The sequence below is a fragment of the Chionomys nivalis genome, chromosome 16, assembly GCF_950005125.1.
Source record: "Chionomys nivalis chromosome 16, mChiNiv1.1, whole genome shotgun sequence".
Classification (NCBI taxonomy): Eukaryota; Metazoa; Chordata; class Mammalia; order Rodentia; family Cricetidae; genus Chionomys; species Chionomys nivalis.
The window spans coordinates 14601611-14615130 of NC_080101.1; the positions used below are offsets into that span (position 1 = coordinate 14601611).

At 39.5% G+C, this 13520-nt stretch overlaps 1 protein-coding gene across 4 annotated transcripts in view; it reads left to right on the plus strand.

Annotated features, from left to right (window-relative positions):
- Ecpas (Ecm29 proteasome adaptor and scaffold) overlaps positions 1–8275 on the plus strand; it is a 125273-nt gene extending 116998 nt beyond the window's left edge. For all 4 annotated transcript variants that reach the window (XM_057790331.1, XM_057790330.1, XM_057790327.1 and 1 more), the window contains 3 exons: positions 1688–1776; positions 4104–4175; positions 5235–8275. In XM_057790331.1, coding sequence (XP_057646314.1) covers positions 1688–1776; positions 4104–4175; positions 5235–5374 — 301 coding nt within the window. In that variant the 3' untranslated portion in view covers positions 5375–8275. The remainder of the gene's footprint in view (positions 1–1687; positions 1777–4103; positions 4176–5234) is intronic.
- The last annotated feature ends 5245 nt before the right edge of the window (positions 8276–13520 follow it).

The window sequence follows — 13520 nt, forward strand, 5'->3', positions numbered from 1 at the left end:
AAAGAACAGGCTTTCTAACAGATAACAACCAAAAGTGGCAAAGCAAAAACTATCATATCAATGTTGTACATGGCAACCCAACAGGAGGAAAAGAGTCCTAAGAGCCATCACAATATTCAGAGACCCACTCATTCTCATAGTCAGGAGTCCCATAAAATACTAAGCTAAGAACTATAGTGTATACACAAAGGACCTGGTGTAGACCCATGCAGATCTGGTGCATGCTACTTCAGTCTCTGTGAGCCCATCTATGCCTTGCTTAGTTGATTCAGAGGGCTTTGTCCTCTTGGTGTCCGTCATCTCTGGCTCTTACAGTCTTTCCACCTCTTCTTCCAAGGATGCTCTGAAGGAAGGGATTTGATGTAGATCTCTCATTTAGAGTCAGAGTCTCTCTCTCTCTCTCTCTCTCTCTCTCTCTCTCTCTCTCTCTCTCTCTCTCTCTCTCCTCTCTCTCTCTTGTCTAGCTGTGAGTCTCTGCATCTGTTCTCATCTACATCTGGAGGAAGCATCTCTGATGATGACTGGATAAGGCATTGATCTATGAGTATAACAATATCATTAGGAGTCATTTTATTGATACTTTTTCATTTTAGACCAGTGTTTGGTTTTACCCTAGGTCTCTGGGCTACCTAGTTTCTGGTTCTTGGCTACCTAGCAGTGTTAGGTATGGATTCCTTCTCATGGAGTGGGCCTTCAGTCAGATCAGGCACTGGTTGACTGCTCACCCAAGTTTTGTACACTAGTGTAGTTTGCAAGCAGGACAGAGTGTAGGGCAAAGGTTTGTGACTGGGTTGGTGTCCACATTTCTGTGTTGGTAGAGTACCTTTTGACACCAAAGAGACCAGAATGTAGGGGTGAAGGCTCCATGTAGACAACCAGCTTGACATCTCCGTGTTCAATGAGTGTGTTGTTGTTCTGGGCAATGGAGCCCCACTATCAGTTTGTAGAGAGCAACCCTTTGTCTTAGCAACAGCCTGGGTTGTTTGAGTATTTCCTTGGAACCCCCTCCTTGGCCAACAGCTCATTTAAATGCAGCCCAGCCCCATAAACCTCACCTGGCTACAAGCGATGGCCAGTTGAGACTCCTTTTCCCCCATTACTAAGAGTCGTCATTATGATCACCTTCATAGATTCCTGGAAGTTTTCACTGTACTAGGTTTCCACACCACCCCACAAATTGGCCCTCAGTTCCAGCCATTATTGTCCACCTTCTTTCCCTCCACCCCATCTTCTCCACACCTTGTTGTTCCTTGTCCCCTCCCCACCTGCCCCCAGTTTGCCTTTAAAATCTATTTTCTCCTCCCAGGAAGATTCATGCATATCCCCCTTTATTCCTCCTCTTTATCTGACCTCTTTGGGTCTGTGGATTATATCTTGGTTATCATTTACTTAACAGTTAATATCCACATATAAGTGAATATATACCATATTTATCTTTCTAGGTCTGGGTTGCTTTAGTCAGGATAATTTTTTGTAATTCTACCCATTTGCCTGTACATTTCATAGTGTCTTATTTTTTAATAGCGGAATAATACTGCATTGTGTACATTTACACAGTTTTATAATTAATGTAGACACTACTAGTTTATGAAATAGCATGATAAAGTGATGTATACAGATAGAAGTTGTGCTAGGAAGGTTTTAAACTGTTTCTTATGATTAATATGTATCACTTTTATGTTTCTAGGTTAATGCTTTTGGAAGAAGAACATGCAGATTCTGAAGCTCTGGCTGAAATTCTTCTTGAAACTTGTAAATCAATTACTTATTCTTTAGGTGAGTGACCAACCAGAACTTGAATAGTTTTTTGTTGCTGTTGTTTATTTTGTTTTTGGTGCTGATACTGGTGATCAGGCATAGTCCTTCATTCATGCTACTAGGCAGGCACTCTACCACTGAGCTACATCCTCGCCTCTTTTTGTTTTGAGTCAGGGGCTCTATGCTGCCTAGGCTGGGATCGAATTTATGGCTTTAGTCACCCAGGTAGCTAGGATTATAGAGACACCGTGACCGGCAATTCTTACAAAGGAAAGCATTTAATTGGAACTGGCTTATAGTTCAGAGATTTAGTCCATTATCATCATAGTGGAAAACAGCAATGTGCAGACAGACATGGTTCTGGAGAGGTAGCTGAGAATTCTACATCTTGATCCACAGGCAGAAGGAGACTGAGTACCACTCTGGACTTAGCATGAGTGCATGAGACCTCAATGCCGGCCCCCATAGTGACACACTTTCTCCAGCAAGGTCACAGCTACTCCAACAAGGTCTTATATTCTAATAGTGCCACTCCCTGTGGCCCAAACATTAAACACATGAGTCTATGGAGGCCATTCCTATTCAAACCACTACAGTCACCACACTTGGCTTAAGTAACCCTGATTTTAAAACTAAGGAGCTGAGTCTCTGCTATAGGAGCACATTCTGCTCCTTCAGCCAATAGCCTTTAAGATACCAGCCCACTTGGGTGTGGTCTCTCATAGTTTAAAAAGCAGTGGGAACCATGCGCCTGCACTCTCTTAAATCCAGCAACCAGAACAGGAGCTGTCCAGGCTGGCCTCGAACTCACTGAGATCCTCCTGCCTCTGCCTCCAGAGTACTGGGATTAAAGGCATACACCACCATGTTGGGCCTTTATAGTTTCTTTTCAACTGGTACACTCCTTCAGCCTTTCTTTCTCTTCTCTTTTTTTTAGAAAAAAAAAATAGTTCTCATTTTGTTTTTGTTTTTGTTTTGTTGTTGTTGTTGTTTTTTGAAATTTCTTCAGGCTTGGATCTAGCTTATGAGTTCTGAAGTTAATATGTTTTTCCTCATGTCAAGAGGCATGCAGTGTTAACAGCTTTCCTGATTTTTCAATGTTAATTTTGTTTACCAAATCAGTGTACTATGTTTTTTCTCTCTATTATCATTCTTATTTTTCCTCATGTCTAACAGTATACTTTAAGGTCATTAAAATAATCTCCTCTTCAAAACTGCATCTGTTAAACAGTTTATGAGAAGACACTATATGATCTTATAAATATACTTCTCTTCAAAGTTTATTCTTTAGATTTTGCATGCATTGGTGATTCTTCTCTGAGCCAGTTTTTTTCTGTTTTTTTCAACTCTAGTCCTTTCTCCACATTAATTGTTTGGTAGTTGGTATTTTATTTTGAACAAGATTCTTCTTTTTCTATTTATTTATGCATCATTAACTGGTATTGATTCATACCACTCCCATCATCCCACAAACCTCTTAATGTTTTAAAATTGATCGTTTTTTTTTTTTTAAGGATTTTTTTAAAGTTATGTGTATATACAAATGAGTACTAGTGTCCACAGAGGCCAGAGGTATTAGGTTCTTATGGAACTGAAGTCACAGGCTGTTGTGAGCTGCCAGTGTGGGTGCGGTGACTTGAACACTGGACCTCTGTATGAGGATTACATGGTGTTGAGCCCTGTCTCCAGCCTTGATTATTTTCACTAATTAGTTTGTTACTTACTTGTCCTAGCTGTGGCTAATGGAAGTGCCTTCAAGCTGATTCCCTTGTCTTTTAAGTGGGCCACTGTTCGTTTTTGCAGTACTTTACTTCTCTAGATTTTGATGCATACTAATTTTGGATAGTCATTTTCTCCAAAAAGTCAGTGCCTTTTATGAAAGAGTGTGTACCAAAAATGATTGTTTTAGTTGTAATTCTTGAAAGTAGCATGCTTTTGTGGATATAGAGCTAGAAACTAAAAAAATTGTCTTTTCAGGTGTCTAGGTATCCCTTGATGATCTTTGAAATCATAATCTTTGAGGATCATTGAAATCAAATACTGTCTTATGTGGTGGTGACTGTTTATTTGAGATAGTGTCTTTTGATCTCCCACATCTAAGATGGGTCTTTTAAATATTACCACTTAGGGTTAATATATTTGGCTGTCTATATTTGGCTCTCTACAGTGCCTTGAAATAATAAGTGAAGAAATATAGCTTACGTATTTGATAATAATTGGCAAATAGAAGTTTACTTCAAAAGTGAATTCACAGAGTTTTAACTTTTCATGTTTCAGTAACATGAATTTAATCTTGGGAGTTCTGTCTTTGAAATATACTTATGATTGCATATGTTTCTTCTTAGAAAATAAGACTTACTCATCTGTGAGAACAGAAGCTTTATCTGTGGTAGAATTACTGCTTAAGAAACTTGAAGGTGAGTTATGATTAGAACACCAAAGATTCAGGATACTTCATGGCATGCACTTGAGAAATTCTATTTCTGTTTTTGCTGATGATATAAAATACACATTAATGCATGTGCAGCTACAAGTAGACTGTAGAGAACTAAAGTCACTACATTTTAAAGATTTAAATTTTCTTCTCTGTGTTTATATATTTCTGATAAATTAGTAGGCTGTAGTTATCTTGAAGTAGTACAGTTTTGTTTCCAGCATGAAGTCTTGCTTAGTCGTGGTTAATCACAAGAAGTGGTTATGGTGATTGAGCAAAGCTTGTGGTGTGCATGTAAACAGGACACAAGGACCCACTTGAGTTGACCTGTTAGACAAAAACATGTTTTTAGTTCTACTTGATTTCTTTCTTTTCGTCTTTAAGAAACCTTATAAATTCTCTGTTGTGTCAATGGTAGAAGAAAAGCAGCTTCTTTTTTTTCCTCGTGTGTTATTTATCTATCTCTGGTTTCAAAAAGAGGACCATTCCTCTTCCTCCTTCATTTCCTACTCCTTTTCCTATTCTTTTCCTTGAATTAATAGTGCAGAAGATGAGACAGTTTTCAACACAGCCTTGAGAATTTGGTGTTTGTACTTTTTCCTCTTTTGCTTAGCAGCACCTATTCTAGGGCACTGCAGAATGGGCCCTTTAGACTCGTGACTTACACTAAATATTGCATGGTGTATTTTTATCCTTAAAATCAAAAAAGCCTAGGCACTTAAACAAGTGATTGAATTACCAGTTTTCTAGATATTAATGTGTTCCAGATGGTGAAAGTGAAGTCAAACAGCTTGAAGCTGGGCATGGTTTTGCTACTTCATTCTTCCCACTTTGCTGTTCTTCCTGGGGAAGGGGGAACTCCCTGACATTCTCTTAGACTGTTGTCAGGGATTGGGTTTGAGACACCTATCCAGCCTGTGATTGTTAAATACTGTCCTCTTAATTCTAGAGTTGCTGTATAGGCATAGGATATATGGAAGAGAAAGTAAAAGTGTTTTCCTTGCTTGTTCTATGATTTTCTTTCTGTTTTCTTTCCATTCAGAAGCTAAACAGTGGGAAAGTTTGACAGCAGAATGCAGAAGACTCTTGGTTGAGTCTTTAGCTACTATGGAGACAGACAACAGACCTGAGCTGCAGGAGAAAGCCTCAGTATTGAAGAAAACACTTGAAAGTCTGGAATGAATGAGAATGGGAAGAAACAAACAAGTGCCATGTTCTTTTGGGTTTGGAAGTTTGGAAATGGTGATATTCTTTAAAAACCAAGTGGGGGGAAGTAAAGATTATTCTGTAGCATGCATCATTCCTTGGCTGAAATAAAAAAAAAAAAGCCTTAAATTTTGCTCCTTTATTAGCTTTATTTTACTTGTCTTTAAAGTATGTGGGCTACGTGAGCTTAATAGAACTTGGGTTTTCAAAAGGTAGTTGTATATAAGCCTGCCAGCCGTCATTGCTAAAAGAACCGAAACTATTATAAATGAAATATAGGGCAAGCTGGATTAAAATCTCAGAGCTACGTCCAAGCTGAAGTTACTGCAGGAAGGGGTTCTGTAAGTCACTCGATTTATGCACACTTCTTACATACCCGAAGTAATAGGATTGGGGAAGACAGCTTCCTTTCCGAGGCTGGGATCAGAGTTTAATTTTCTGTCCTGGATACTTTTCTCAACCTGATACCAAACCAGTGTTTACCTTGCCCTACCCTAGAAATTCCCAAAGGGAGGTACATTTAGGATGTCATACAACAGATATGTTACATATATGGTATATATATATATATAACATACCAGAGCTAAACTGACCTCTTACCACTGGGCTCTTGAAAGTCAGATGCTGCACATTTCCTTGTGTAGGAAGTCAGTTTTTAGGAAGTGGCTGTTCAGCATGTTTATAGGTTGGCAATAATTTGGGTTCCATAAAATTCTGATGGAAGTCCTTTCACTGGGATATGAAAATAGATGGGAACAAGATTGTTCTTCTGTCTGTATTTGTGATTATGGAGTTTTCCAAAATCTAAAACAACAGTAAAATTTAGAGACTGCCTTGATTTAGACCACTTAAAATCTCAGAGTTGTAACGGTAACATTTCCCACGACATTATTGTCATGTGTACAATGTGGCAGGGCAGATAGAAAGCCTTTCGTTTAGCTGGCTAAGAATTTCTCTTTCTTAAATGCCCTTTCTCGAATTGCCATGAGGAAAACTGCTGCCAGGGTCTTTCCCTGCTTCCTGCTGCTCCTGCCCTACTGAAGGGTGCAGAGTTGTAAGTATTTATGGTAAGCTGAAAACTGGCTTGTCTTGTTCTGGAGCACAAAATTGACTTACACTTTTAGTACTGTCCCTTTGATGACATCAACATGGAATCTGTGTTCGATATTTTTGGTGGAAATTCCATCTTTATTATTTTGGTATTCTCCAGACCAGTGTATTTAAAATATTTTTAACTGTGACTCACAATGAAAATAACCTTTTACATCATGACCCAGAATGTGTGTGTGTGTGTACGCGTGTTTATGTATGTTTGAGTGTAAAATCTTTAACTGAAATAAATATTTCATGAAGAAGTAGTTGCTAAGTTTGCTAAACTCCATCTCTCTCTGTCTCACGGCTGTAAGTGTTCTTCAGACTCACTAGATTCATATCTGTTCACGATGGAACAATACTGTCGTTGATAGTACCTAAACTGTTACTGTGTTTGAGATTGTTTCCGATTGGTTCAGTGCCCACTCAGTATCGTCTTTGCTGATACTGGGCTGTGCTGGTGAGTTCACAGAACATCGTGAATTTTAAGGGATCTATTGTAGAATTGCATTTAAGAATGGATTTTGTTTTAGAGAAAAACAAATGGCTTCAAATGTTTCTCAGAACACTAGCCTCTCAGGACTCGGTGATTTTGAGTCAGTATTGGATGCACTAAGGACCTATCTGGCTTTTCCTTTGTAGTATCCAGGGTACTTCTTGGCAGGAGTACAATGCAGGTGAGGTGTGTCGAAGGTGAGAGTGTAAGGGTAAGAGTGAAGTTCTTGGTCTGTAGCAAATATTGAAACCTCATCAAATTTTATGCTTTTAAAGCTTTCTGTTATTTGATACTGGGGATTTCCCTTGGTGCTGAGAGTGGTGCTAAGATGCTGAACCTTAGTGCTGTTGAATTGCATTCTTTCCTTTCCTGAGCACACTTCTAATTTACACTGATGCCTTCATGTTTGCCATCCGGAACATGTTCACAGCTAGTAATGTGCGTTCCTGTTTCAAATGCGCTTTGTAGTTGGAATACATTTTTTTTTATTTTAAAAGGTTAATAACCAGGACTTTGTAATTGTGAAATGTTGGTACTGGTGACCAAGTGATAATAGTACATTCATATATCATCAGTCTTTATGTGCAAAAGCAATCTTGAACAGGTTTGATTTTTCTCTATATATTCACTTGTATTTGCCACACAGATAACTAATTTGTAGGACCTGTTCCTTATTCCTGCCATTAGTTCACTAACTAAATCTTTATTGATAAGTGAAAAGGAGATGTTTGAAATATGGCAGTTGGATTAAACATGAAAATGATCTATGGTTTTGGTGGTCAAGACCAGCTGTTTCATTGAATGTTTGCACCCAATTTACAGTTCCCAGGGGATCTTGTCTACAACATAGTCCACCCACATAAGGGGGACTGCTGTGAAATCCCCATGGCTTCGCCCTTCTATTTTTAAAAAACTCATGTATTAACCAGCAAGAAAAAGACTAAAGATGTGACCTCACTGGTTGGTGCTCTGTCAGCGGTTGTGCTGTATGAGCCCTCCCTGCCCTCGTGGAGCATTTCTGCCTGCTGCTGTCCCGGTATATCCATGCTGCTTGTTACATTCAGGGAGGTATTTTGACATTGGCACTTACTGAACTGTGCAATTTGTCATTAAATGGATGTATATGTAACAGATTTTTGTATTTTATATGTAACTTCCTCATAGATCCTCTGCAATATGTACTTTAGCTACCTAAGCATGAAATAGACTTATTTGAAAGGAAGACCTCACCTACACCCCAAAGATATTAAATGGTAAATAAAAGCTGCATGACTTGGTGTTTGGAAGTAGTGCTTTTAGTTTTTACTGGCTCTGTTGGAAAGGAATCTGCCTACGGACATTTTGACTAGTTTTGCTTTAGGAAGAAGGGAGGGAGGAGAGTCCTCACTGCCTGCTGTGTTCTCAGGTATGTCTAATGAACAGAAACTTCTGGGATTACAGGACATCATGGACTGCTGCTGCCTCATACTTGGAAGAAATTATTTCATGCTAGAATTTTCTGATAAAAAGTAACTGTACTGTGGAAGCAGCAGACAGTTGGGATTAAAGCTTTGCTTACTCCCGGGTGAGAATTTTGCTGGCCTGAGCTGTTACAATGCCTTCAGTAGTCCTGTCATACTGCTTTCAGATTGGTGAGTAAGAATGTTAGAAAGCATGGAAATAAATAGCCAGTCTTTTAAATGATGTTTATGGAAAGATTTAATAGTTTCTTTATCTTTAAAAATGGTATGGGGCGGTAAAATGGTAGATCAAATGTTTTCTCCAGATGACTGTTAATGAGAAGTCAATAAAGGAGAAGCTAGGATATTCTGAGGAAAGAGAAGATGACCCCCAGGAATAAGACAGGTGGAAGGCATGGAAAATCTGGGATGGGATGAAGAAAATAAACAGCTTCAACTCCAGCCCTGGCTTTCTTGCCTGGGTGGGGAACCTGAAGCCACAACTAGGCGATAAGTCAGGCAGCCCTGATGATGGCAGATTGCCAACCCTATAGGAGATACCCATAGTCTTGAAACACCTTAAATACAGTCTAACAGTAACTCGTGTACTGCAGACTAGCTTAGAGAAGAAATCTATTGGTCTGTACATCTCAGATTGCTGTATAGCCAGGCATCTTTGAGGTTGAGTGACTTTGGAGATAAGGAAAAACAAAGCAAACTATTTTAAGTTAAGGAGCCCTAAGGATACCCTGCCATGACATCGTAGAAGCGGCTGTTCAGGGTCAGACTTTAAGTAATAAGGAGCTTGTGGAGGGAGTGGTGGTTGGTGATCCTGTCTTCTGTGGCAAAAAAAGTGCCCACTGTTGGTTACTGCAGAGGCCTCCACAAGCACGTTGCTTAGCCTCAGAACTGTCTCCTTTCTGTGTGTGTGGTTTGCTGTTAGGTGAGCTGGTTCTGGTGGATGGCTAGGGTTCCACACCTCCCTGCCACTGGGTGATTTTTAGCTAGGAAAGGTCAGCCCAGCAGAGAACCATCCCAGAGGGAGTGAATAAACATTTAGATATGTGACCTATCAAAATTCAACTGTAGGGTAAAACAACAGAAAGCAATGAAATTGAAGCAACAGTAGAGGCTCCTGACAAAGAATGGCCCAGGACTAGATGGATTCACAACTGAATTGTGCCAACACTCAAACTGTTCCATAAAAAATTGAAATGTGTCCCAACTGATTCTGCAAATCTGATATTACTCAGCAAAATCAGTAATGAACACACCAAAAACTATAGGCAATTTTCTACTGATGCAAAGACTCTTTTTTTTTTTTTTTTGCTTTTTCGAGACAGGGTTTCTCTGTGGTTTTGGAGCCTGTCCTGGAACTAGCTTTTGTAGACCAGGCTGGTCTCGAACTCACAGAGATCCGCCTGCCTCTGCCTCCGCCTCCCAAGTGCTGGGATTAAAGGCGTGCGCCACCACTGCCCGGCGCAAAGACTCTTAATACGGTAAACCTGTAAGTCAAATTTAACAAAGCATAATTAAGATCATATACCAACATCATGTTGGTTTCATCTCAGTATATAAGGGTGATACATTAATGGAAATCAATAAATAGAATATAGCATATAAATAAAATACAAAAATCACCTCATTAGGTGAAGTTTTAACAAAACCCAACATCTCTTCTGATAAAAGCCTCAAAGAAACTTAAGAATAAAAGGACCTACACCTCAGTGTGATAAAGGCTGTATTCTATTCACATGCAGTCACATAGCCACCATACAACGTGGGAAATATGATAAAGGCTGTGTACACATACAGTCACATAGCCAACATACAACATGGAAAATACGATAAAGGCTATGTATACATACAGTCACAGAGCCAACATACAACGTGGGAAATATGATAAAGGCTATGTATACATACAGTCACATAGCCAACATTATACAGCATGGAAAATGCTGAAAACATCTCTAAAGCCCAGGGATAACACAATGTGTCCCCTCACTCACTCAATATAATACTTGAGTTCCTGGCCACAGCCATAGGTAGGGGAAAGGAATAAAGGGATGTAAGCCAGAAAGGAAGAAGTCTATTCCTTTCTGTAGACGGTATTACTACTGGGAACTTAAGTGGCTTTTGGGGAATCTTAGTCTTGTTAACAAAAGAATTAACAGATTCAGAAATGTTCCAGAACAATTTTAATGGATTTTAAGAGAAAAATCTCAGGGTAGGAAAGTAAATTCCTGAGGAGGAGGATAGAGAAGAAAAACAAAGATCTTTTTGAATTAGGCAAACTGGGTAAAAAGAAAAAAAAAGTAACATGCAAACTGGGAGATGAGGGGGAGACAGAGAAAGCCAAGTTCAAAGTGTTAGGGAAAGCTTGCACGGGAAAATGCTACTTCTGATTAACTTGAAAAAGCAGGCAGACATGAAGATGCATGACTATGGCTCTGTAAGCAGCCGCACTGAGGGTGGACTTTCTAGGAAGGGAAACCCATCAAGGAATAACAATACCTCCTCTCTCTTTAAGGTGGTTTCAGCTGAAGCTGCCTTACTGGGGGATGCTCACCAGTCAGACTGGCTTAACTAGAATGTTAGGTCTTTCCGGCCAGAAATACCATTCTCTTGACTAAAAGTAAAGCTTTCCATGGACGAACCTTGAATAATACATTATCCTCTAAAGAGAGAACTCCAACCAGCCTGGTCTGCAAGAGCTAGTTCCAGGACAGGCACCAAAACCACAGAGAAACCCTGTCTTGAAAAAAAAAAAAAAAAAAAACCCCAAATCATTTAGAAAAGGGACTGAAATTGTGGAATGCCTATAACCCATTTTTACAAGACAATTCAGAGGTCCAGTTCTAAAGCTGTTCACCAGAAGAGATTAGCGCCCGGATGCAGTTTCAGTTCCATACAGCCTCCAGGCAGGCGTGTTCATTTAGGAGGTAAAAAACCAGCACCCACTTCTGACGTTCCTTGCCAGAGGACCAAGGACATTGCTACAACTGCTGTTTTTGGGTCCCTTCTCTGAGCTGCCTGTTGAGTTTCTATCTTCTGCCTCAGTTTGAAGACCCCAAAGACTATACAGATAATTCTTAGAACAAATAAATGTCTTCAGCAAAATATCATGATACAAAAGTCAATATAGCTTCCCCTGGAGGAGGGGAGAAGGGGAGGGGCAAAGAGAACTTGAGGGAAAGGTATAGATGGAGGAAAGACAGATGAGAGCAAGGAAAGAGATATCTTGATTGAGGGAGCAATTACAGGGTTATCAAGAAACCTGGCTCTAGAGAAATTCCCAGGAATCCACAAGGATGACCCCAGCTAAGACCCTAAGCAATAGAGGAGAGGGGGCCTGAACTGGCCTTGCCCTGTGTTCAGACTGACTAGTTTCTATGTCACCATAGAACCTTCATCCAGAAGCAGAGACCCTCATCTGGTAAGCTCCCAAAGTCCAGTTGAAGAGTGGGAGGAATGAGAATATGAGCAAAGAGGTCAAGCCCATGATGGGTACACCCACTGAAACAGTCTACCTGAGCTAATGGGAGCTCACCAACTCCAGCCAGACTGGGAAGGAACAAGCATAGGACCATACTAGACCCTCTGAATGTGGTTAACAGTTGTGTGGCTGGGTCAGACTGAGGGTCTACTGTCAGTGGCACCATTATTTATCCCTACCGTTTGTACTGGCTTTTCGGGAACCTGTTCTCTTTGGACGGATAGGATAACTTGCTCAGTTAGATATAGTAGAGAGGGCCTTGGACCTTCCCCAAAGCAATGTGCCTTATCCTCTCTGAGGAGTGGGTGGGGTTGGGGAGGTAGGTGGAGGGAATGGGAGGAGGGGAGGGAGTAGAAAGTTTGGTATGTATAATGAAAAAAAATAGTTTGTTTTCTTTTAAAAAAAATAAAAGATAAAAAACAAAACCAAACAAAAAACATAGCTTTCCCTGTACACCAGTAATGAACATGCTAAACAAGAACTCCGGAAGACAAGTTACACTCAACAACAAATCTAATAACAGAACAAAATAAAGGAAGTAAAATGCCAGAGTCCTAATGACTTAGTAACCTCTATGAAAATGTTCATATTACCAAGATTCGTCTTCTCACTTCTGAATTACTTCATTAGTAAAATCTAATTTTTCCCAACTTTTAGGGAGAAAATACAGTGAAGAGACATCATGACCATGGCATCTCTTATAAAGAAAACATTAAATTGGGGTGGCTTGCTTACAGTTTCAGAGGTTCAGTCCATTATTTTCATGACTTTGAGCTACATCTCACAGGCAACAGGAAGTCTACTGAGACACTGGGCTGTATCCTGATCACAGGAAACCTCAAAGCCCACCCCATGGTGACACACTTCCTCCAACAAGGTCACACCCACTCCAGCAAAGGCACACCTCCTAATAGTGACACTCCCCATGGTTATAGGGGGCAATTCCACTCAAACTAGCCTACATAGTTTGGCTCTTGTTTCATTGTATGTGTGTTGGTTCTCTCTTAGAATGCACAGAATCCAGGGTATTTATTGTTTAATTATATACACGCTGGTTCCATCTTACAACGTGTAGAATCCAGGATATATATTTGCACTTAAAAGTTATGCCTGCTATTATTTGCTTCCTTGTGTGTTGGATTAATTTTGGCTTACATTTTTCTACACTAATATAATCTTTCTAATTGTTCTTAAATTTTCCTCCATTAATTTTAGAAATAGAACTTTGAAATAAAATATTTCTCTGGAATAAAAAAATACAAAGGAAGAAGAAAATCATGAAAAATATTTAGAATGCTCTGCAGGAAGAATTATTCCTTTGTATCTTGGTACAGGGCCTAACTGTCCAGAATTTACAGGCCATAAAACAAACCACAGTAGATGTAAGAGGTTGAAATTATAGAGGTGTTCTATAATTAATGAATTGAATATTTGGCTGAATGACCAAATACAATTTGGGAGCTTAAAATATGTAGAAATTAAATATCTTGCATGTTAAGTAACTGGTGAACCAAAGAAAAAAATCACTACAGAATTTAGAAAATTCTCTGAATGAAAGTAAAGACACAACATTGACAAACTTAAGGTTTGCAATTAAAG